Below are 25,662 nucleotides of genomic sequence, written 5' to 3' on the forward strand. Positions count from 1 at the left end.
AATGATTAACCCGTGATGACCTGGGAAGTAAAACCTACAGATCATGGGCTCTGGGTGTCGCTGCGGGGCTTGGATGAAATGCGGCGCCTGGTATCTTGGTAAATATACAAACCTGCTTGGCGCTATGCTTAATGTGTCGTTTTCCCTCGGCTGCGTTTAAACATTTGAGGCTTTGTTCGCTCTTCAGGCTTTGTTACCGTCGAAACACAACCACTCCATCGCACTAGGAACAGACAGTGGGGCAACACGCGCCTGTGATTGGTCATTTGTTCGGAGAAGTGTCAGTCTTTGACTTACAAGGTCACCTTATTGACGTCACTTATACAGCGGGCTTTGCCTAGTTATAGCGTCAATATGAAAACACTAGTGCTGGTCCAGCGGGGCTCTGCTGAAAACTCGGCGGGGGTGTGTGGTTGGGGGGTGGGAGGGGTCGGGCACGCGACGGGGGCTCTGTGTAGTTTTTCAGGGGTCGTGTTTTCTTCTCCCCGCTAGTAAAGAGGATGTATCGATATTTACCTTTGTTTTCCTCGCCACCGCATTCAATTGAATCTAATTTCTCTGAAATAAATGACATGTTCTTATCCGGAGTGAAATGTTACTTTCATGACGTAATAATGATCAGGAGTCAATCGGGGTTGTTGCTTTCTTGCCCAGACCATCGCACGTGGGCATGGGCTGGTGCGTGGTCATTAAATAGCTGCCTATATTTCACTAAATCTTCGCTGCCCCCCTCCCGCTGACCGTGTGCCGTTCCCGCCCCCCCCTCCCGCTGTCCGTGCCTTTCCTGCCCCCCTGTGCACTTCACGGAAGAGTATGACAGCAGGTCTCTTCGGCACAGCAAGGCGCTCTCTTCTGTAGTATTGGCAATGAAATGTAGTGTTCTCTTTGATGAATGATTAACCCGTGATGACCTGGGAAGTAAAACCTACAGATCATGGGCTCTGGGTGTCGCTGCGGGGCTTGGATGAAATGCGGCGCCTGGTATCTTGGTAAATATACAAACCTGCTTGGCGCTATGCTTAATGTGTCGTTTTCCCTCGGCTGCGTTTAAACATTTGAGGCTTTGTTCGCTCTTCAGGCTTTGTTACCGTCGAAACACAACCACTCCATCGCACTAGGAACAGACAGTGGGGCAACACACGCCTGTGATTGGTCATTTGTTCTGAGAAGTGTCAGTCTTTGACTTACAAGGTCACCTTATTGACGTCACTTATACAGCAGGCTTTGCCTAGTTATAGCGTCAATATGAAAACACTAGTGCTGGTCCAGCGGGGCTCTGCTGAAAACTCGGCGGGGGTGTGTGGTGGGGGGGGGTCGAGCACGCGACTTTTACTCATCCCACCCCTTTTCCTACGTCATGCGGCGGTGGGCGGGTTGCTTTTTTTTTTTTTAGGTTTGTTTTGTTCATTCCAGGACGACCGCCGCCGGAAGAAGTGCAGGTGAGTGCCCATTCCTGCCCACCCTCCCGCTGACCGTGTGCCGTTTCTGCCCCCCCCTCCTGCTGACCGTGTGCCGGTCCCGCCCCCCCTCCCGCTGACCGTGTGCCTTTCCCGCCCCCCCTCCCGCTGTCCGTGCCTTTCCTGCCCCCCTGTGCACTTCACGGAAGAGTCTGACAGCGGGTCTCCTCTGCACAGCAAGGCGCTCTCTTCTGTAGTATTAGCAATGAAATGTAGTGTTCTCTCTGATGATTGATTAACCCGTAATGACCTGGGAAGTAAAACCTACAGATCATGGGCTCTGGGTGTCGCTGCGGGGCTTGGATGAAATGCGGCGCCTGGTATCTTGGTAAATATACAAACCTGCTTGGCGCTATGCTTAATGTTTCGTTTTCCCTCGGCTGCGTTTAAAGATTTGAGGCTTTGTTCGCTCTTCAGGCTTCGTTACCGTCGAAACACAACCACTCCATCGCACTAGGAACAGACAGTGGGGCAACACGCGCCTGTGATTGGTCTTTGACTTACAAGGTCACCTTATTGACGTCACTTATACAGCGGGCTTTGCCTAGTTATAGCGCCAATATGAAAACACTAGTGCTGGTCCAGCGGGGCTCTGCTGAAAACTCGACTGGGGTGTGTGGTGGGGGGGCGGGGCAGGGGAGGGGTCGGGCACGCGACGGGGGCTGTGTGTAGTTTTTCAGGGGTCGTGTTCTCTTCTCCCCGCTAGTACAGAGGATGTATCGATATTTACCTTTGTTTTCCTCGCCACCGCATTCAATTGAATCTAATTTCTCTGAAATAAATGACATGTTCTTATCCGGAGTGAAATGTTACTTTCATGACGTAATAATGATCAGGAGTCAATCGGGGTTGTTGCTTTCTTGCCCAGACCATCGCACGTGGGCATGGGCTGGTGCGTGGTCATTAAATGGCTGCCTATATTTCACTAAATCTTCGCTGCATTAACGCTCAGTAAAATACTGCGTAACGCGCAATGCGTAACACGTTATGGAAAAATACATATTCCAAAATTGGAAGATTTAAAAAGAATCTTTAGTGTAGCGACAGACCTATAATATACGGGATAAAGTACCCCCATCTGTTCATTTTTAGGTTTCGACCTGGCGAAAAGCTGCGCAAGCAGCGTTTCGCGCAGGGCGAAATCTTTTGTTTAGAGTATGTGGCTTGGGAATCGGCCCTCTGTTCCATTGGCTAGCTCCATAAATGGAGGCTAGCCATTGGAACAGACATCTGTCCGTCATGGCCGTGGGTGGGTGTGTGTGTGCAAATACAATACGTCTCGCATTTGCGACAGAGTAAGCTATTGTCATTGTAAATGACAATGCCATTTATTTATCTGTTTTCAAAACCAACACATAAATAAAAAGTTTGTCATTTACAATGCCAATAGCTCTAACTTTTCCAAAGGCGAAACCGTTGCATTGTAAATGCTTGTTCTTTTTGCTTGCAATCACAACGTTATTTTGTTTTTTTTTCCCCTTCTCTATACCTTCACTACCGATGTTTTCATATCTTCTTTTTCTTCCTACTACACACTTTTCAAATACAGGATATTGACCTAAATTGGGAGCATACACTCTTCTTAACCCATTATACTCTTTTACACAGTTTGCATCTGCAGTAACCTTTGTGCCATCAAAAGCAACATATGCCATACCCTCTTTAAACACAGTATTTCCAATGTTCACCAAAGCACTTTCTACACTTAAACCTTGAGATTTATGAATAGTCGCTGCATATGCAAGAGAAACTGGAAACTGTTTTTTACGGACATATAAATCTTTAACAAGCAAAAAACGAACTAAACAACCAATTTGTTTTACTTCTTCAATCTGATCAAATGTAATTTTTAAAAATTCAATACCATCTTTATTCGGATAATTAACAAAATCCACAACTTTGCCCATTGCTCCATTAACTAAACCTTTTTCTACATCCAAATTACACCTTAAAATTACCCAACAGTTTCTACATACATATAAATTCTTTTCTAAACCAGCAGTTTTAGATATCGATTTTTCTAAAGAATCCAATTTTGTTTTCAACTTTTCTGTCGAAATAATAGTGATTCCTTCGTGCTCAATTTTATCAATGGCTTCCATTTTTATTATTTCTTTATTTTCCAGCTTCAAAAGTTGTTTGTTGAATATAGAGCACTCATGCAGTGTTGGCATTAAGTAGATTAAAGAATTATATAACTTGAGATGACATGACCCACTACCACTGCGACGACGAGGGGCAATACGGAACGCCGCCACGCTCACTCCCTCCCCCCCTCTGGTCAGCACCATACCCAAGCCGATGCTAGCGTTCCTGCGTTTTCACCACACCACGCACGCTTGACCCACGCCACACCCGCACTCATGCTCTCGCTCCTGATCGCTTGCGCCACACACCCCGCCGCTAATGACAGACAGACTTCTCCTCTCCGCCCTGCCACGCTTCCCGTGCGCCAGACCCCGACCATGCCCCTCGGAGAGTGACCACTGCCCTGGCTGCACTCAGGAAATATCATCCAGGGCCCCCTGCTTGGGCCTCCCTCACGCTGTTGCCCCGCCGGGCCCTGCCCCAGAACCGCTGACCCCTTACTGCGACTGCAACGACCCCCCCACACGCCGACAGGCGCTATCGTTCTCTTACTCTCCATCCTTGTTATCCCACTATTGTACCAGTTCATGTATTTGTTCATTCATTGGTCATGTTCCCCGACCAGGCCTTTTATTGCCGTTGACAAAGACATAATATTCGCCGTGACAATGTTGCGGAACGTCACGTACCTGTTGACACAATGCACTCCCGATGCAGTGACATGCCACAATCTTTTGCACGCATGGGCCGCGGACCACGGCTGGGACAGGTGCCTTCTGACACCGGACGGCCGACCCTGGGCGCTGCCTCTTACCTCTGACGCCCACGCCTACGTCACTGTCACTGGAGGTTTCCACACACATCAGGCCACCAGGCGTCTCGGTCTCAGCTGCAACGGTCACAGCCTGGCGCCACCGACTGTATGAACCTACTCCCCTGCCTTAGTGAGCTATACCATTATACACCTGTTCACGACATAGCGACATCTCGAAAGTAGAATTTTCAGTTCCTCTATTGCCTGTCCACACAGTACCTAATAGATATTGCTACTACTTGATTCTCCTTGTGGATATGGACTGTAGCTCAAATGGTGCAGATGCCGGAGACGCACTGATATACCTACACTAGCAAACACAAAAAATAAAAAATCTACAGACCTGCTTGTTTACCGTGCTGTGTATTACGCAATGTCTATATGTTCTACCTATACTACGCCGCCGGACCCCAGGGTTGCCGGCTAAATGGCTGTGTCATCTCGCCAGTATTTCATTTGATTGCCATCCTCCGCTGCCGGCCCCTGAGGGTTGTAGGCTATGTGCTGTGTGAAAAAAGAGTCTTGAACAATAAAGGTCTTTAAATATTTAAAAAAAAAAAAAAAAAAAGTAGATTAAAGAATTATTTTCTGCAATTTTCATATATATTTTCTCAGGAACAACATTTTAATTTGGAAACAAATTGGAAAGTAATCAACTCTGCAAAGCTTCTCTGCCATGTTCTGTCAGTACGCCAATTCTTATATCTTGTAGAATAATTGCATAATCAACATCATTTGCCTGCCGCATATTTGTAATGAGTTGCTTGTATTCAAAATATGACCAAATGTTTACATTTCCAACACTACCCAGAGCCTTTCTGCTGTCTTCTTGCACAAGTGTTTTGAATACTGGTTGTCCTTTTACGTAAGTAAGTTGCAGTAGATTTAAAAAAGTATGACATGTTTTCCTCCAAATAAGACATCATACTCTGTTTTAAGAATTTGCTGCATTCTTAAATACACAAAAGCAAGCATTAAGTTTGAAACCATGCTTACCTCATCAATAATCAGAAGTTTCATTTTCTTCAGCACTCTTGAAACTTCACAACAAGCTTCTCCAGATAGCTTGTGATATTCCAATTCGTTTTCATGCTCCACAGGTAGCATTAGTAAATGATGTAATGTGATTCCTTTAACGTTGTGTGCTGCTAATCCAGTTGAAGCAGTTACAACACAAGACAAATGTGACTCAGTTGTTTTCTGTAGATAAGTGGTGATTACTTTAATTAAGAAACGTTTTTCTGTTCCAGCTTGTCCACTCACATACATTCGGATAGGTTGAAAACATGTGCATGTACATTCTTTCTTTTCATGAAGAAATCCATGATTAATCTGTTGTCTCACTTGCTTATATATTTCTTTCTGTTCTACATTTAGTTGTTCTTCCAAGTTTGCTAAGTCTGTTACATCTTCTTGAGCTTGATGCATTACTGTTTCCACCTCATTCATGGCGATTGCTGCTTCATTTTCAACAATTGGTTGTCCTAGTGGATCTTGATTTAGCGCAGCAGAACTTTAACTGTCTTGAGAACTGTCTCTAGCAATCTCAGCTGCAATATTAGCTTCTTGATCAATTTCATTGTTCAACATTTTCATATCATTTGCAAAAACAGTGCATTGTATGGTATCTTTACAAGAATTGAAGGAATCTTCATAGCTCTGAAATTCTCCAAGTAATTCCAATTCTGAACGCCACGGTTTGAACAGTTGCAAAAGGGCTAAATAGTAAAATTCCCTTTTATCAGCAGTGTCACAACTCAGCTTCCTGTGATTAATCAAATTTCCTTTCGTTTGTTTCACCAAACATCCTTCAGAAGCAATCACTGCATATTTTCCATCATTGATGTTCTCTGTAGTATTCTATTTAAAACTGTAGTTTTGCAGCACTTCATAGAGATACATGTTCTCAAGATGATGACTTCTGTTTGGGTAATATATGTCCAACATATTCGTTTTCAAAATATCTGTACTTTCTGGATCTTTTTCTGCTAAATATTCAATTTCTTGAACAGATTTCAGTACCCGATTTCGCATTGCAGCAAGACCTAGACTCACCCAAATTATTCTTCTAGATTTGGAGTATAGACTTGCAGGTGATAACCGATCTGAGCATTCATATGCTCCAATTTCTCGATGGGATAACATCTTCAAACTGAAACTGTATAATTTCTTACTTAGAGTCTTCTCATGAGAAATCTCTTCCCACATTTCTTTCAATTCCGTCTTTTCTGATTTTGTAATGTAGGACGATACATATCGAGCAACAGCAATGGAATTGTCCGCAACGTACTGAATATCCATGTTAGCATTCCACATGGACAGAATAACCGGATTGTAGTCATTTATGTATTTTAACTCTTCGCTTCTTATTGAATTGTAGGTATTTTTTTTAGACTTTCTTGTGATGGTGTGTCGCATGGCTGACATAAAACTGTTCACTCTTCCTTTGGATATTACAGGACGTGGAAATGCACAACGACATTTGGTATAGGACTTATCCTTAGACTTGTACTTTCGTCGGCAGTATTTTCCACATCAATGGCTTTGGAATCGTAAGACTTGTTGTCTTAAGTTTTTTTCTACTGTGCTTTTGGGTACAGCACATGTGGCATATTCATCAATAAAAGACAAAACAGTATCATCTGAATCTGTTACAAATTTGGGGGCATCCTTAATCCATAACACCATATGTATATGAGGAGCACCTCTTGCTTGTTACTCCTTTCTCCAAAAGAAATCCACAACTTCTCCAAGAGGATTTTTTTATTGCAGATAAAAGACATCATAGCTTCAAATCTATGATTAAAATATCTGCATACATTAACAGGATCCAAAGAGCACAATTCTCCAGGTGTCTTGTATTCAATATTTTTTATATTGAAATTTGCCTCCCGAAGAAATTCAAGTAAATCATCCCAAGCGTACTCAGCACAGCTTAGGGTAAGGAACCATGTAGGAGTTCCTAAGTTCCGTAGCATACATTTCAGTTCTCCATGACGACGGTATCAATACAATATTCGGTAGTGGCACGCTGACATGCCATCAGATTAATCAGCTGAGATTCTAAATGATCATCCCTCTGATGCACTTTATCCATACCATTTTTTGCAGAAACATTTTGCAAATGTACTTCTGTTTTCAATATGTGATTGACTGCATATGAAAGTCCAGACAAGTCACTTTCAAACAAAATATAAGGGATACATTGTCTAAATCTTGGATCTCCTGCATATAATCTTGTTGTCCGATATTCAGATGCAGGAATTTGCAGGGGTCGTTCATCATATCGTCCTCCTTTTCCTGTTGGAAACAACTGCAGAAAACAACGAGCTTCCTAGCTCTGTTCCCATACACTCATGGGACTTCCCTTTGCTTTTTTCATTTGGAATAACTCAATAGTATTCCCCATCACTTCTTTTGAATGAAGTGGATGTACAATGTAATGTTCATAGATTTCTTCACTTCTTGACATATCCACTTTTTCAATTTGTCCACTTAACGTTTCAGTATCTTCTGCTAAAAGTTTTATTCTTCTCCGATATACACATTTTTATAGTACTCATTGTTTTTTATTAAGTACAAAGTCGCCTTCTGTACTTTCCTAACATCCACTAACTCTTGCCAGATTTTCTTACTCTTAGTAGGAAAGCCATTAACTAGTATGACTAGTGGTTCATTTTCTACTCACTGTACACCAATAGTTTCAACATTTTTCTTTAAATCTAATGGTAAATATACAACTCCTCCTTTTAATCCTCTGTAAATCTGAAGGAGGCAATTTACCTGTTTTAGGCTCCAAATGAACAATAGCCTGAAACGGTTGTACACATTGAATTCAAAATAGACTCAATCAGTTCTGGAGGAATAGCAACTAACTCTAGATTATTATTCACAGCTCTAGCGGGCATTTTATTCTCATCTAATTTGTTATAACAATATTTACAAATACGCTGGTCAGAACCCAAAACAAAAGAATTCTCTATCAACAAATACGTTGCAAATTCCTTCCACTTATAATTATTTTCTCTTTCACTTTTTAAATACAGATCAACACTCCTCGTCTGATTTTCATAGTGAGTTCGCCGACAAAAAATACAAGAATCATTTGGCCTTTCACCTGAATTCACCTTAAATTTTGTAAATTAACCTTCAACATTTTTTGTACAACTATGTTCAACATTCTCTTCAAAATTTTCTTACATTTTTGTCTCAGTTTCTGCACTCTCTTGTTCAGGAACAAAGTAACAAAACTCAATGTCATCACAAATCTTCTTCACATCTGAAACTGATCCACACAAAAGAGCATTGTTCAACTCATTTAATTTTAGTGCTGACTTTTTGCATAATACAATCTTCTTACTAACTTCCGCATTTGAGTATGATGTACTGCTAACATCCTGAAATGATGAAAAACACTTTGACATACTTTTCTAGAAAGACAAGCCAGAGAATGACCTTGCAAACCAGTTTTTTATCTAACTCTGCAAGGGTCTAGTCCTTGCAACATCTTAATCTTTTGTTTAACACTTTTTTTTTACTATATTCTCGTAAGAAATTAGGTAAAAGATCAATAGATTCTTGTCCTACACTACAAATACTACTGCAATCCCAAGTGTACACTGGGGCTTTAGGCCGTCTGCCTAGAACTTCATCAGCTATCACTTCTTCTGCATTTCTGGGAACCATTTTTTCTTTGTCAATTGGACAACCATTTCTAACCTTATAAGATCGACCACTGGTGTCAACTGCATGCAACAAATCATTCTTCTGAAAATAACTCTCTTCATTAAAGAAAGGCTCTGAACTTGAACTGTGTTTCCATTCACCCAAAAAAAATCACAAAAATGAGTTCTATTAATTACTCTTTTCCTCTTACTTTTGGCCTTCGTTGAATGGATTGGTTTATCTAGTGATCGAATTCTGTTTAAAACTAAAATAAAGTTTTCTTTTAACTTCAAAAGCCTTTGCAACAATGGATTCAATATGCTTCTTTTTATAAAATAGTGATCTCTTTTTATATTTCTTCAAATCTTTCAGCAAATTATGTACTACTCTATTATAAAAAAAATGTCATATCTCTTTATACTGATTTTCTCTTATTTTACCATAAGTCGAATGTTTTGATTCTACATTTGCTTTTTTTCCTTTCCTAATATTTCGTATTTTTTTTGTGGTTGAAGCGCTGTCACTGGTTTCAACATTCTGAACATTCTTTTTCGGTCTAGAAACATTTTTAATAAACTTCTTAGTAATCTCACCAGAAGATTTTCTCTTTTTGGCCACATTATGTTGCTCATCCAATAATTGTTGTTGAGTTTTCTTCAAGTAACTGTCCTTTAGCTCTCTTTTTCCCTTTCTACATTTTTCAGGCATGATAACTTTATTTTAATGATGATAAACAATATCTGTAAAAAATAAACATAAATAAAAGTATATTACTAATCTTATAAATTATACTTTTTTATTACTATGCAAACACATTCTATATAGATACTGACAGAGGAATTGTTATACCTTAAATACAAGTGTGAAAGTAAGTACGGGCTCCTGTGCTTGTTTAAAAATTAGCTACCTGGGGAGGGCAAAATCCTGGACTCTAAAATATTACAGTTGATTGGGGTTCACAGGGGCACTGTAGCCCGGGGACCGCCATTCCTCGGTGCTACAAAAAAAAGTGTGGGGGGACTCAAAGGTACTCCCCAGTAAAATACTTGGGTAGGAGGGGCTTAAAGGCCCCGTCCAGCTCCGGGAACCACTACTCTTCGAGGCTTTGGAAAACAAGGGGTTGGAAGGCTCAAAGGTCCCTCTAAGCCCCGGTGATCACCACCCTCCGGGGCTTTTTATATTGTAGGAGAGAGGCCGCGTGGTCCCCATTCTTGAGCAGTCGAGGTTCTTGGGGAACACAACTCCGGCTCCTACTGTGTCTCGGAATGCCTACCCCAAAACACTGCTATTTGCTATAGCAGGGTCAGAGTCGAGGTTCCAGGTCTGTCATAGCAAACTTGACGGCATATTAAGAAGTGCCATTTCGCCGCATTTAAAAAAGAAAATGTAGTGAAAATTATATCGCCCTATTTACTAGGTGACAATAAGATGCATTAACGCATGTTAGCAGCCGGTTTGGTAACGACTAGCCATGCATCGCCAATGAGTTGCAATGTAGGCGTTCCCAAAGGTAAGGTAGGTTTTCCTATGATAATAGAACATAGAAGAGGGAAGTACGACAATAGCGTTGTATTTACAAGGTAACCCTGCACTTCAGGAGCGATACCAAAACTCTTGCTAATTGCGGTTTATGCAGGATCCTAACATGTGCTCTGAAGTAGTCTTAAGCATGTTAAATATGGGAGGTGGATTGATACTTCATAACTTAACAACAATAAAAACTTTTAAGCACTTATATGCCTGCAAACGCATGAGGTACTCAAATGCTTCTCTCAAAATTTCCCAAATACACACTGATTCACAGTGTGATTCTAGACAAATAACAGCATCCTTTCACTTTACCAAAAAACATTTACTAGTCTGCAACCAGTGAGCTGACTGCACACACCCCACGGAGCAGATCTACAAGAAAGTGCCGCAGCACGGCACTGCAAACCCTTTAGCTGCGCCACGATGTGGCACTTTCAGAGCACAGGAATGCGACATATGTACAATGATATTTTGCATTCCTGTGGTCTCCCCTGCGCTAGCGCAGAAACAGCTGCCATGCTTCGGCGCAGCCACCATTGCACCATGGTGCAAGGATGCCTGCGCCATGGGAGATTGCTTTTCTGAATGAAAGGTCCCCTTCCTGCACAAAAGCAATCACTGCACGCATTTTCCTCTGTCAAAGCGTGCTGTAGAATTCAGCACGCTTTGAAAGAGGAAAAAACGAGGACAAATGAAAACATTTCTTCTCGTTTCTCTTGCCTACGCCACCCCTATACTGACGCAGCAAACTGACGCATTTCCAGTTTTACGATTTCTCATAAATCTGTAAATGCTTCAGTAGAAATGGGTGCTGTGTGGGAACATCCACAGCAACACCCATGTCAGGCTCTTAACAGGCAAAGTGTTGTGTGAGCAAGGGCGATATTTACAAGCATAGGTTAAGTCACGGAGGGTCACTTTACCTGTGATTGTAAATATCCCTTAGCAGGCTACGCCACCGGTGCATCACACAAAGTGATACACTGGCATCGCAAGAGGCTTGTAAATCTCACAATGTAAGTCTAGACAAGCAACACTACTACCTGGATTTTACCAGGAAAAACACATTAATTATATTAAAAACAAAAACCACATAAACCTCCTCACAAATTACTAATTTACCTTTCAAATTGATTTGTAGATTAAGAAGAATGTCAGCAACACACCAGATTTTCTTATACAGAATCTCTGTACTGTACTACTCAGCAAAACCAAAAAGGCAAAGTTTCCCTCTCATTCTGCATACATATACATGTAAATATCAAATCATATTGCTTCCCACATTAACTCGAAAACTAACACATATTTCTATTGGTTACACATGTCAGCCCTTTCCAATTGACATACGTTTGAACCCTACCCCAATCTGCTTACTGCCTGTTACCTAGGTAACATTACATGGAACACTCAACTCACCACACAGGTCACAAGTTCAGCACACAATGTTGCTAATCCAAACAGCAAGTCTGCTTGACTTTTCAAAATATCACCTTATCTAATGTAATGTTCCATTCAAACAGTTTTTCTTAATCAATAAGAAATATGCTTTTAAAAAACAGAAACATGCACCCTACTTTTCAGACTAGAATGTTTTTAAACAGCCAATCATTTCTATTCGTTTTTCAAAACTGCACCTTATCCACCATTTTAGAAAAATCTTACTTTTCCAACTGACATTTCATTTACAGAGACCATCTGAGTGCATCCAGACCTCCTTTCAAAATGCTTAGAGTGTGGATTATGGGACACAGCTATATTTTCTGGAGCCAAAGGTACGCAGAAAATAAAGCCATTGACAAAGACCTAGGTTTGCCAAATGTAGATATTAAATGGATTGGACAGAGAGGGTTAAATTGGCGCCAATTGTTGCCATTGGTTAAATCCTTTTTACATCTCCAACACCCTGACCTCATAATTGTGCACTGTGATGGCAATGACCTAGGCACTTTGACTGGGGTAGGTCCGAAAATGCTTATGAAGGACACCTTTGTAGAATTGATGTCACTTTTCCCCCAAACTGCCTTTATGTATTCTAACATATGCCAAAGGCAAAAATGGAACTGGTCCTATACATTTTTTCCACAGATTGAGAAAGCTAGGTAATATGTCAATAAATCTGGTTCTGCTTTTCTCCGAGATTATAGGATGGGGTCAATTTACCACAACAATCTGCATTTCAATATGGATGGCATCTATAGGACAGATGGTGTACATTTTACAGATGAGGGTAACAGAGTCTTCCTCATCAACTTTAGACTCTGCATAGGTACTTACTTATAAGTACCAAAATCTCTCAATAAACACAAGGGCTCTTTTTAGAGCCACCCACAATCTAAAAACATAAGCTTCATGTATATCTGAAAAATATTACTTTTTTTCCCCCTTGTAGTCGTGCACCCAACGCGGGCACACCAGGGAGCCATAGCAAACAGCAGTGGCGGTCCCCGGGACTGGAGGGGCCTTTGTGCCCCCTCAAACATTTTTTAAAAAGCCCCAGGGGTAGCGGGCCTTTGACCCCCCCACCTATCTATTTTGCTGGTGGAGTGGCGGTTGAGCCACCCCTGCCACCCATTAATGTTTTAGCCCCGGAGGGTAGCGATCCCCGGAACTAGGAAGCCCCTCTGGGACCCCATAAAATGTAAAACATTTGCCCCCCCCCGGTAGCTAATTATTAAAGCCTGCGCTTTGTTTTATTTCTTTGTTTACCGGATGATCCGCGCACCCTAAGCGCACTTTGCTGTTTTTAGAAGAAAAAAAAATTGGGGGGCCCTGGGAGGCGTTGTGGGACCCTCTAAGCAGGTATAGAGGGCCAAGATATTTCTACCCTGCCCCCTTTATACGTTTTGCACACTTGTTCCACTGACTTCTAAAACCTCGCTTCTACCGAGGCACAAAATGGCTGCCAGCACTTCCTGGTTTCGAATGTTGACAACCACTTGACAACCAATTAGCCTTCAGCGCGTGATCGGGTCAGTGCGCTTAGAGTGCGTGCAGGATGCGCGGATCCACTGAGGCCATAGATATATATGTACTTGTAATTGTAATTTTCTCAGGAACTACTGAACGGATTTACACCATTTTAGCAAAAGGCACAAGTCTGAACCAAGGACTAGCACTTTGCCAAATGTGGTGTAATTCCGTTCAGCAGTTCGGGCTGTAGCCGCGATGAACGGTTTCTATGGAAAATTGCATGGGAAAACACGTTTTGGGACCCCCCCTTTTATTCTCAGCCCCCACTAGTGTTTATAGCGTGTGTGAATGTTGACCCACATACTAAGCATGCTCCTGCCATCTAATGTTAAACTCAGAAATGTGCAAGTTGTTTTTCTTTTTAAAAAGTTCTTGAGTCACAAGAAGTGTGACTCCTCCTTTCGACATACATTACGCATGCCACCGACTCCATATTAGATTGTTTTCTGCACAGCAGATGAGAGGCTGTATGAAATGTGAATGAGAGATGAGGTGCATTATGCAATGGTGCGAGGAAGTGCAATATAGAAATTTGAATCATCACATGCGCATCTGGAGAGGAGACTGAGTGAGCACCACCACTATGAACAGATGACTACAGGGTAAGTAGCATTTTTGCAGCATGTATCTATTCTGGATTTACATGTGTGCATTATTCCTCCATCTAGTGGTTAGGTTCGGAATTCTTCTTAAAAATGTTTTTTGTCCTTCCACTCTTTTTGTTGTTGGTGGGTGTTGATGTCTCTCCATTTGGTGTCCCCTAGTGACGTTGTTGTGCATCCTCCTGAAGTACCCTTCTTTGGTCACCATCTTCAGATTCTTTTTTTACAGCCGTTGGGTCTGAACATATGCTGAAGGAGCTCCAACAATTAGAAGAGAAATTTCTTTTAAAAAAAGCCCTATTGGAGGTCGACTGGAGGGAAGTAAACATCAGTAGAGGTACTGGAGAATATTTTAAGGAGAAGTGAGGGCCCTCTTCGATGAATCCGGAGAATGCACAAACAGGGGGCTCCCTGTGTGTGGTGATGGGGAAACCACTGTTCCAGTTCTGTAAGAATTGCCATGACAAGTTTGCCCAGAAGGACCAACATCTGGTCTACAATCTCTGCCTGCCAGTAGACCATTGAAGTGAGGACTTCAACACATGCTCGGTGTTCACCCCAAAAACTATGAGGATGCGAGAGAGGCAGATCCCACTACAACATGCAGGGCCAACATCCACCACCGTTTCTACATGACTTGGGCCTCTCAAGCGACGAGGAGGAAAATGTTGCTGAAGTTCCAAAAAGGGAGACAGAGACCGACATACAGATCATGGGCGTCATGACACAAGGGGGCAAGAAGACTTCTTGAGAACTAAAATAACCTAAAAAAACTCAGGAGAGTCCCGAAAAATTGACTTTTGAAGAGTTCAAAGGGAAACTGTGCGTCAAAGCACTCGATGACCGCAGCTGTGTCCAGAGAGAAGAGTAACCTCAGATCGTTCAAAAAGGACACCGCAGCGGTAAAGACCCGTGATCAATCCAAGGCGTCGAAGGATGGTCGAGGAAAAGATGCATCAAGGTCAAAACAGGAGCAATCAAAATCGGAGAGACATCGTTCAACAGACTCTTCGACAATGAAGGAAAAACCCGAAATACTTGACGATGAACAACAAGCGTCAGAGATAGAGAACAAGAAGGGAAGGCTCAAGGCCAAAATGGCTAGTCTTTTACAAAAGGAAAAGGACTTAAACTAAAGTTTAAAACAATATTGAATCCCTTCTAAGAGCTTAACAGTAACAGAGTCAGGGGAGAAAAGCGTCAAAGACATTGTGCCGCCTTTAATTCCTTTTAAAGAGCCTGTCACATGCAGAGCAGTTACTCTTCGAGCAGAGAAGAAATATAAACATTCTTCTAAGGACCCAAATTGCATTAAGGGTACAGTCCCAACAGATTCTATCATGACATCCACTGCTAGGATTAGAGCAAATGTACCAAGCACAACAGGCCCACCTCCAGATAAGCAGAGTAAGAGGATGGATGTTATCCACCAAAAGATAGATAGGAGTGCAGCAAACCAATGGCGCATTGAAAATTCAAATGCATTACTCAACCACCACGCCTATCAACATTGGGAAGATATAGGAGAGTTAATGAAACACCTACCAGAACAGTATCAAAAGAGAGCAGCAATCTGGTAGAGATGGAAAAAATATTGACAACTTGCTTAAAATCAGCCCTAGATGCTGTGGCTACTTCAAGCAGATAAATTATGATTGGTAGCACAGAAAGAAGACATGCCTAGTCATGCATTTCATGTTTCAAACCCGAAATTTTGCAGGAATCTAGGTCTTGTCCGAGAAAGAACCGTTTTTTATTATTTGGTGTTAATCCGTTCTCCAGTATTTGACTTACTGAAAGAATTTCAAATTGGTATATCTAGGGACGTGAAGGCTCCATGAATCTCGTGCAGAGATCTGCTTGGCTGCCAACACTTTAAGCAGAAACTGTAGGCAGCCATCTTGGGACTTGGCTTCAGCCGCATCCCTGAAAAAAGGTTAAAATAAAAAGGAAAATGGGTCAGGGTAGGAATATTCTGACCCCTTATCTCTAGTGTTGGGGTCTAAGAGGGACTCCGACAAGGTAAAAGAGCATTTTTAAAATAAATGTGGGTGAAAATTGCGGCAGTTCCAGTAATCCAATAAAATATAAAAAAAAATAAAAAAACAAGCTTGGGCTCCTGCGTTTGTTTTGGAAATGGCCCCAGAGTGGGCCGGGTTCTGGAGGCATTGTTTCAAAAAGGAGGGGGTTCATGGAGCCCCAGTTCTAAGGCTCTTGGAGCCACAGTAACCACCATCTCCCCAGGGCTTAATTTTTTTTTTTTAAAGAGGGGGTGCACCGGACCCCACTTCTGAGACTGTACAAGCCCTGGGGACCACCTCCTCCCTAGGGCTAAAAAAAACGAATGGTGGGGCCCCAACGGACCCCCCAGGGCCAAAGATTTTTAAAACAATGGGATAAGGGCTGCACAAGCCCCCCCCCCCCAAGCCATATTGGGCACTGGGGACCACCACTACCCCGGGCCTGCCCGGAAAAGAAAAGGAGGGGGGCTGCGCTGACCCCCCCTCCTGGAACTATATGTGGCTCTGGGGACCACCTGGGCAGGCTCCAGCTGTGTCCCGGGGTGCCCACCCCAGACATAAATGTTTACTTTTGCTTGGCAGGAGCTGATAGCTCCGGCCACGCAAAAGCAAACACTTTGGTTCCCGTAGGCGGGAATTGTCAAAGGGCTCCCGTCCGCTGGATGCGGAGGTTTCGGCAGGGAAGGAGATGAAACTACTGCTCTTTCACAGAGGGCGCTGCATTTCCAGCCAGCAGCTCCCTGTGTGCAATAGCAATGCTGGCTCTTGCAGGAGGCTGGGAGTCGGATGGGTCCTTGGGGGCCTTGCGGCTCCCCCCATAGTCCCCATGCTGCAAATTGGGTGCCCTAGGGGGGCACACAGGAGATCTGGCCGGGAATGGGGTTCCCATGGCCGAAATCGGCCCAGGAAATTGCGGGCATATGTCCCCATTCCCTATTGAATTATGGCCAGGCCCTGGGGGATGGGGTTCCTAATGCCTCAATTGGCCCAGGGAGGGGGACAGCGTGCCTCTCTCCCCATTCAGTTAAAGCCGGGCCTCGGGGATTTGGAGCGGGGGCTGCGTGACCCCTTCTCCCAAATAGTTAAGGCCAGTGTATGGGGTCCCTGGGGCCAAAATCGGCCTAGGGAGAGGGGGCGCAGAGCCCTCCTCACCTATGCAGAGGACAGAGCAGAAAAGATAGCAGAAAAAGCAGGGCAGGAAAAAGAGCAAGAAATATCAAACAGAGAGTAGAAAAACCAGGAGAAAAAGGTAAAACATAAAGCAGAAAAACGAGCAGTAAAGGAAACGTAAAACAGAGCAGAAGAGGGCAAAACAGAGGGCAGAAAACTATCAGGAAAGGCAATACAGAGGCAGAAAAATTAGCAGGAAAGGCAAAGCAGAGAGCACTCAGACACTTACACCCTCACTCACGGACCCACTCAGAGAATTATGTACCCACTCACAGACCCACTGAGATACTCATACACCCACTCACAAACCCACTCACAAACTCATGCACCCACTCACAGACCCAATCGGACTCATGCACCCACTCACAGACCCAGTCGATGACTCACGCACTCACTCTCATACCCACTCATACACATGCATTCTTTCAGAGACTCACTGAGGGACTCATGCACTGACTCACAGATCGACTCAGACACTCATGTACCCACTCATTGACCCATTTCAGAGACATGCACCCACTCATAGACCCACTCTGGAACCCACGCACCCACTAGCATACTCACTCAGAAACTCACACAATCACTCACATACCTTCTCTGAGACTCATGCACACACAGACCTACTCAGAGACTCATGCACTCACAGATTCACTCAGAAACTCATGCACTCGACCACAGACCCACTCAGATACTCATGTACTCAATCACAGACCCACACGCCTACTCACTGACTCACACACCCACTTACAGGCCCAAAGACTCTTGCACTGACTCACAGACCCACTCAGACTCATGCACTCACTCAGACCCACGTGTACTCACTCACAGACCCACTCACAGACTTACATAACCACTCACTGACTCACTCAGAGACTTGTACCCACTTACAGACCCACTCATGCACTCACTCAGACTGACACACACTTAGGGAGGCATTCACAAACCCCCTCAGACACTCTGACACCCACTCACAGACCCACTCAGACACTCATGCACCCACTTACATATCCAGTGAGATACTGTCACACCCACTCACAGACCGAAATAGACACTAATGCACTCCCTCACTATCAAATGTTACTGGTTACAGTTAGAAAATTAAATTTTAAAAACCTTAAAAATGTACCTACAAAATAAAGGTTATAGCAACTGTATAGTTAGAAACTAGAATTTAAAAAAAAACCTTAGACAATCACTGCAAAAACTGAAGGTTATAGAGGCGTTTTAGTTAGGCTCAGATTTCACATATATGAAACCATAGAAATTCCGCAGTTATAGTTACCTGAGCTAACTATAACTTATGCTCCCCAAATGCACTCTTTATGACCTCACATATTCCATCACTCATGACATGGTCAGTGACATCACTGATGACATCTCAAATGACATTGCTGATGGCATCTTTCACAGAACCGCTCACACACCCACTCACACCCCTATACAACATCTCATACACCCTCTCCAACTCAACTACTCACATACCCATTCACAGACACATACACGTACTCACACACCCACTTATTGATCCATAGAGCCACTCACACATCCATTCACTCATACAGCCACTCACATAACCACTAGCTCACTCATCCAGTCATCCATACACTGACTCTCACCAATAAAGCCACTCACACATCCAGTTATATGAACATATAGACACTAACACACCCACTCATATACCCTTATAGCCACTCACTCACTGAGCCAGTCACCCATACAGCTACTCACACACCTTCTCACTCACTCATACAGCCACTCACAGACCCGCATAACCACTTACATACCCAATCACAGGACAATACAATTTCTCACAAAACCACTCACTCATTCATAGAGCCACTCATATACCCACTTACTTGCTCAGAAACTCACACAACCTTCCACTCACCCATACAGCTACTCACACAATCACACACAAACCCATTTAGCTACTCATACACTCATTCAGCCACCTATACAACGACTCACATACCCACTCCCTCACCCATGTCTCTCAACGCACACTCACCCACGTATACAGCCTCATAACACATTTACTCACTCACCCATACACACACACTCATGCACACCCTCCCAACCACTTACATACCCATTCACACATTCATACAAGTACTCCCGCAACTGCTCACACCCATACAGCCATTCATACAGGGAATTACTCTCCAATACAGCCACTCACACACCAACTCGCTTAAGCAAACACCAACTCAAATAGACACTCACTCTCCCATACAGCCACTAACACACCCGGTTACTCACCTCACCCATACAGTCACTCACAGACCCACTTACCCACCCTTACAGTCACTCACACAGCCACTCACTCACCCATACATCCACAGACACAGCCATTTACTCACTAATACAGCCACTCGCACAGCCACATACTCACTCACGTGCTCCTCACACACCCACTAATACAGCAACTCACATGCCTAAATAGCCACTCAGACAGCCACTCGCCCTCCAATACACACAGTCACACAGCCATTCACATAAAATATGTTAGAAATAGTATCACTCACTAGTAGTACACCTAGTATACTAATTTGACTTTGGTAGTAACTTTGTATATCTGTATAACAATCATACACTCTTAGAAAATACTTACACTCAATGGATGATGTAATCAATGATGTCATCACTGATGTCACTGACCGACCTTGTCATAAGTGATGTAATATGTAAGGTCATAAGCAGTGCATTGCAGAGGTATAAGTTATAGTTAGCTCAGGTTACTATAACTGCTGAATTTTCTATGATTTTGTATGAGTGAAATCTGAGAATAACTATAACCTGCCTGTAACCTTTGTTTTTTTCAGTGAATTTCTAATGCTTTTTCAGTGACAAAAATAAATACATATGTATATATATTTGTTAATATTCACCAAATTGTCCTTTAAAAAGAAATGCGCTCTGTTTCACAGCCGGTGCGTGTGTCGGGGTCGGACCAGACCTCGTAAAGAATACTTCACCAAATTAGCGATTCAGGCAGTAATTACATCAAAGCTTCCAAGTCTCACCCAGCCTGCCGAACTCCTGGACGGGTGCTATTTTCCACCAGCGTGAGGGCGAAATCACGTTCAAAAATCAAAGCTACCAGGTGCAGAACACTATATATATATATAACGCGTTATGGCGGCATTGGCAATATTGCACTAAAAAGACCGGGTCCACGCTTGTCTGTTCGAGCACAGAAAGAAGTAAAGGCGGGTTGGATATATATATATATATATATATATATATATATATATATATGTGTGTAGGCTCGTGAACAAGAGGTTCGTCCTCGAAACGCGTCGAGTGGAGCCTGAATAAAGCTCGTCTTCATGCAAAAAGCTGGCCCGGACAATCCTTTTCTAAATCGCATTTCAGGATATAGTTTTGGGATATATATATATATATATATATATATATATATATATATACACACATATATATATATAATTCGGTGAATTATATGAATTCACTGAACAAAACAAAGCTAAAAGTAATTTTATATTTAGCTGAAATTTCATTGACAATATAACACTTCAAAATTTAGAAAAACACTGAAATTCATCAGTTGGGTAGGGTGCGTGTTATGGTTACCTTAGTGCACAAGTTGTAATTATTTGAAATAACTATAACACATGAATTTCAGTGGGTCTTTTTTAGTTTAAATGTTATGTTATCACTGAAACAAATGTTCACCTACTGTAAAGTTACTTTAACATTTGGTTTATTCAGTGAATTTTTAAGTTTGTTTTAAATTTAAAGTAAGACATAATTACAATTCTTAACCATAGCGTGACTTTAACTTTTGTTTTTTCAGTAATATTCTATCACCACATGTAAAACCAACCCCACACCGTGCACAGCTGAAGGCAGGCACAGCATTTGGCCGGTTGCACAAATCCTGCATCTAGCCCATGAAAGTCAAGCAACCCCATGCTGCGCTCGATAAATTAAGGTGCAGCGTGTGGTTGGTCTTGCAGGTCCTGGCCGCACTGGGGCACAATTAATGACTTTGTCAAAGAGTCAGCACCGCAAATAAAAGAAGCAGTGAGCCTACTGGCTCAAGGGATGAGCATATATATATATATATATATGTGTGTGTATATATTTATATATATATCAGATGAATCATCTTTTTCCAAAAATCACCAATATTTTCAAATCAAATGCATATTTTAATAATTGACACAAAGCAATGTTTAATAGTCGTGATTATTAAATACACTAAGACGGTTTTAACAAAAAACATCTGTCTTTCTTTTAACATAATTTTTTATTATTGCCTTTTGTGATCTGAAAACTTGTTAAAAGAAAGACTCAGAGACATATTGTTTTTTTTTCTTTTCAACAAAACCAACAGGTCTCTGAGTCTTTCCTTTAACATTTGCAGCCCATAAAATGTAGTCCTAAAAACGACCACAAGAGGGCCTTGCACTCCTGCTGTAGAGCATAGACCTTTAAAAAACAAAATAGGGTAAAGTGTCCTTGGTCATGGATTTAATGACTAGGAGTCTAAATATTTTTTTTTTATGTTGCAGTTGCACTGCCCAGTAACTGAAGTCCCTCACCACATTAAAACAGCATGGTGGTGCCCGTAGAATATAAACAAACAAACGCTTGCAGGAAAATATGGGGCGCTCCATCAATGATCAGTAAATAATAAATGAGTGGATCCTGACCCTCACTTAATAATATTTGTTGTGTCCTGGTGCCAACCTGGGACAAACCTTTTCCTATAATTATATGGGATTGGGGGGCGACATCTCTCCCCATGTCTTTACAGGCTTTTGGGACCCCTTCCCCTGGGGCCATTTTTTTTATGGGGAGAGGTTTGTTCGGTCCCCCATCCCTGAAACTTTACAAGCCCTAGGGACCCCATCACCTTGGTCCGTTTTATTGTTAAAGGGGAGGGGGGCCCCCTACCAGGCTTTTACAAGCTTCGATGACCCCCTCCCTTTGCACCTTTTTTTATTATTAATGGGGGGGTGGAATGTTCTCGGACACCCTCCCTGAGCCTTTAAAGGCCCTAGGGACCCAATTCCCTAGGGTTGTTGGCTTTTATCAGGGGAGGGGTCATATAGCCACCCTCCCTGAGCCTTTAGCACCCCAAAGACTCCATCACCTGGGGCTTTTTTAGTTTTAGAGTGGAGGGGTGCACTGGCACCCACAAAACTCTACTTTGGGAGCTGTTGGGGAGTTACTTCTGACAATAAGGGGTATACAAATGCACATGTTCTACAGTAAGCAAAATTATCAAGCCAAAACTCTTGGGGTACACCGTGCAAAAAAAGATCATTCCAATCTTCACTGTTTCTCATAATAAGCACTCGTGCAGAGCTCCTGCATTTTACTTTGATCAATGTTGAGTTTATGTAAACCCAGTATTCCACAGGAAATAAATATAATAATCTCAAGTACATATTCCTGAGATACCATGTGATGTACATATGTTTTGGAATTATAAAACCAATCGGTTCCATAGGTTTAATTCCGAAAATGTGTACCAGTAAGTTACACTTGCATCTCCCCAGTATATTGGAAATAGACATTTTCTTCCCATAAAAAGACATGAAGTGGGCAATAGTGTTCACAGAGTTCACACAGGTGTATAACAATTCAGTAAAAGACTCCATTAAAATTCATGGAATTCACATGATCCAAACACAGACAATTCATACTTATGTCATTGGCATTTTGACCCTAGAAGGACTCTGGGTCTCATCAAGACATTGAAGCCATCTGTCTAAGAATCTGCTGGGTGGGCACAAAAGAGTGGTCCCTATTAGTACGGTAGTGTGTAACCTTAGGTTATATAATATTAAATTTTAAAGCAGAAATGTGTACTCACTTTACTAGCCCCCATCAAAATTTAAAGGTTGAAGGTATGAGCAAGTACAACTATAGTGATCTGCAAATGAGAACACCATGGGTGAGACTCCCAAACAATGTAACCTATTCTGGTGTGAGTCTAAACACCAAGTAATATTCACATAAACATATACATAGAACCATATTATGTGAATCCATATTTCAAATAATGTGGTACACTATTTCTCTGAGAACGCTATTTGCAATTTATGGGTATGCTTCTAATCGGGTGTGTTCGCTATCTACAAGGATATTCTCATAATATAATTCGTTACAATCCTCTGTAGTATTTCTCTCAGGTACATAATATTTTCCGGTATTATTTAATACTTTAATGGGAATAAGATTACCCTTCTGGTCCTCATTAATCTGTATTGTTTCCCTTTTAAACATTTTTATTCTCGAAAATGTTCCATGTCAGATTACCAGCCTAAACGAAACACGTGTTTGCTATGGTTAGGGTTTCATCAGTGTCTTTCTTTGTGAAATCCACTTGAACACTGATGTTACTTCTAATATTGGAAGAGTGTGTGTGCATGATTTAAAACACTTTCTTTAGTTGAACATTTCAATTGAGTCTATTTAGCTCTACTAGGCCCATGTTATGTTATAATTTAAGGTCACTTTAGCAGCATTCATGCCAAATCTATGGATTATGAAGGGAATCAGATCTTGTATGTTTCTTTGTAGTCTTTGTAACTGGCGCTTAGAGAGGAAGGTGTGCATTTTAGTTGTTGCATCACTGTTATGGGATTTCCTTCTCTCTTTGAATGATGTCCTACCTCATTCTTCATCCAAGCTGTCTCTGTGGACTCTCTCCCACCCGTCTCCACCATTGTTAATGCCTCCCTCACTCAAGGCATCTTCCCAGAATTTCTCAAGACAGGTTCGATCTTTCTACTCATAAAAACCCTACAGTAGACCCTGATGACCTCGCCAACTACCGGCTCATCCCTCACCTACAATTCTTCAGCGCAATCATTGAAAAAGCATTCTATTTTCAACCCCAAGATCACATTAATGCTAACCATTCCCTGCACGACTACCAGTCTGCTTTCAAATCACGCACCACTACCTTAAACGTGGTAGACAATGCCCTCCTGATCAACAAACAAGGATGATCCCTGTTTCCTGTTATTGCTGGACCTTCCAGCTGGTTTAGACAGTCGACCATATCAGAAGTGCATGACTTTTAATGTATATTGAGTAGTTTGAGTGAACGTATTAGTTAGTTGAATGTGCACAAGGTTTTATCTTTGTGTTGTATAATCGTTATGTTAGTGTTTGGGTCTGGCTGTGATTGTGGAGATTGGCAGTATGTGAAAAGTGCCCTATACTGTATGTTTCAGTGAACCAGGGGTTCTGGTCCAAGGCCTTTCTTGGCCTTAACAGCACAAAACAGCCCTTGTCTGTGTCTGCTGGGCAATGGGATGCTCTTAAGAGTTGATTGAATGAGAGAGAAAGTAGAGAGAAGGTAGAGAGCAATGCCATTCCCTTTGCAAATTAATGATGGGAAATACAGTGGGGACTGTTTTCGCCACTTTGCTGCCTTACCTTGGGTGATCTGCTGTTGTTTGCCGCCGGATGGGCTGCTGACCCCGTGAGAAACTGTTGTTGGGCGCCACTACCTCCAGCACGCCGGGACTCGGAAGGGGACCACATCCCCCAGAATGCTTCATCGTCGTGCCTCTGCCGCATCAGAAAACAGCGCCGGGAGGGGCTTAAAAGCACCTGAGCCCTCCCGCAGCGCGGGACCGTTTCCGCCACTTTGCTGCCTTACCTTGGGTGATCTGCTGTTGCAATCAATCAATCAATCAATCAATAAAATTTGTATAGCGCGCTACTCACCCGTACGGGTCTCAAGGCGCTGAGGGGAGGGGGGGTCGCTACTGCTCGAACAGCCAGGTCTTGAGTTGTTTCCTGAAGGAGAGATGGTCCAGGGTCAGCTGTAGGTGAGTGGGGAGGGAGTTCCATGTCTTGGCTGCCAGGTAGGAGAAGGATTATCCTCCGAAGGTGGATTTCCGAAATCGTGGGACGGAGGCGAGGGCGAGGCTGGCGGATCGGAGCTGGCGGGTGGGTGTGTAGAATGTGAGGCGGCTGTTGAGGCACTTCGGGCCTGTGTCGTGGAGGGCCTTGTGTGCTTGGGTGAGGAGTCTGAACGTGATCCTCTTGTTGACGGGGAGCCAGTGCAGGTCTTTCAGGTGGCCAGAGATGTGGCTGTGGCGAGGGATGTCCAGGATGAGTCATGCTGAGGCGTTCTGAATGCGCTGGAGTCTTTTCTGGAGTTTGGCTGTGGTTCCAGCGTAGAGGGTGTTCCCGTAGTCCAGACGGCTTGTGACGAGGGCCTGGGTGACCGTCTTCCTGGTTTCGGTGGGGATCCAACGGAAGATCTTTCGGAACATGCGCAGGGTGTTGAAGCAGGATGACGAGACGGCGTTCACTTGCTTGGTCATCGTGAGGGAGGAGTCCAGGATGAAGTG

At 42.9% G+C, this 25,662-nt stretch overlaps 1 protein-coding gene across 4 annotated transcripts in view; it reads left to right on the top strand.

The window, feature by feature from the left end:
- Nucleotides 1-25,662, top strand: part of LOC144823532 (uncharacterized) — a 1,119,534-nt gene that overhangs the window by 884,215 nt on the left and 209,657 nt on the right. The window contains exon 9 of one of the 4 annotated variants that reach the window (XM_078682129.1): nt 12,243-12,297. The exons of the other annotated variants lie outside the window; for them this stretch is intronic. Coding sequence (XP_078538255.1) covers nt 12,243-12,253 — 11 coding nt within the window. The 3' untranslated portion in view covers nt 12,254-12,297. Of the gene's footprint in view, nt 1-12,242; nt 12,298-25,662 lie in introns of those variants that run through there. 4 annotated transcript variants of the gene reach the window in all.

Source organism: Lissotriton helveticus, chromosome 3_1 (genome assembly GCF_964261635.1).
Source record: "Lissotriton helveticus chromosome 3_1, aLisHel1.1, whole genome shotgun sequence".
Lineage (NCBI taxonomy): Eukaryota > Metazoa > Chordata > Amphibia > Caudata > Salamandridae > Lissotriton > Lissotriton helveticus.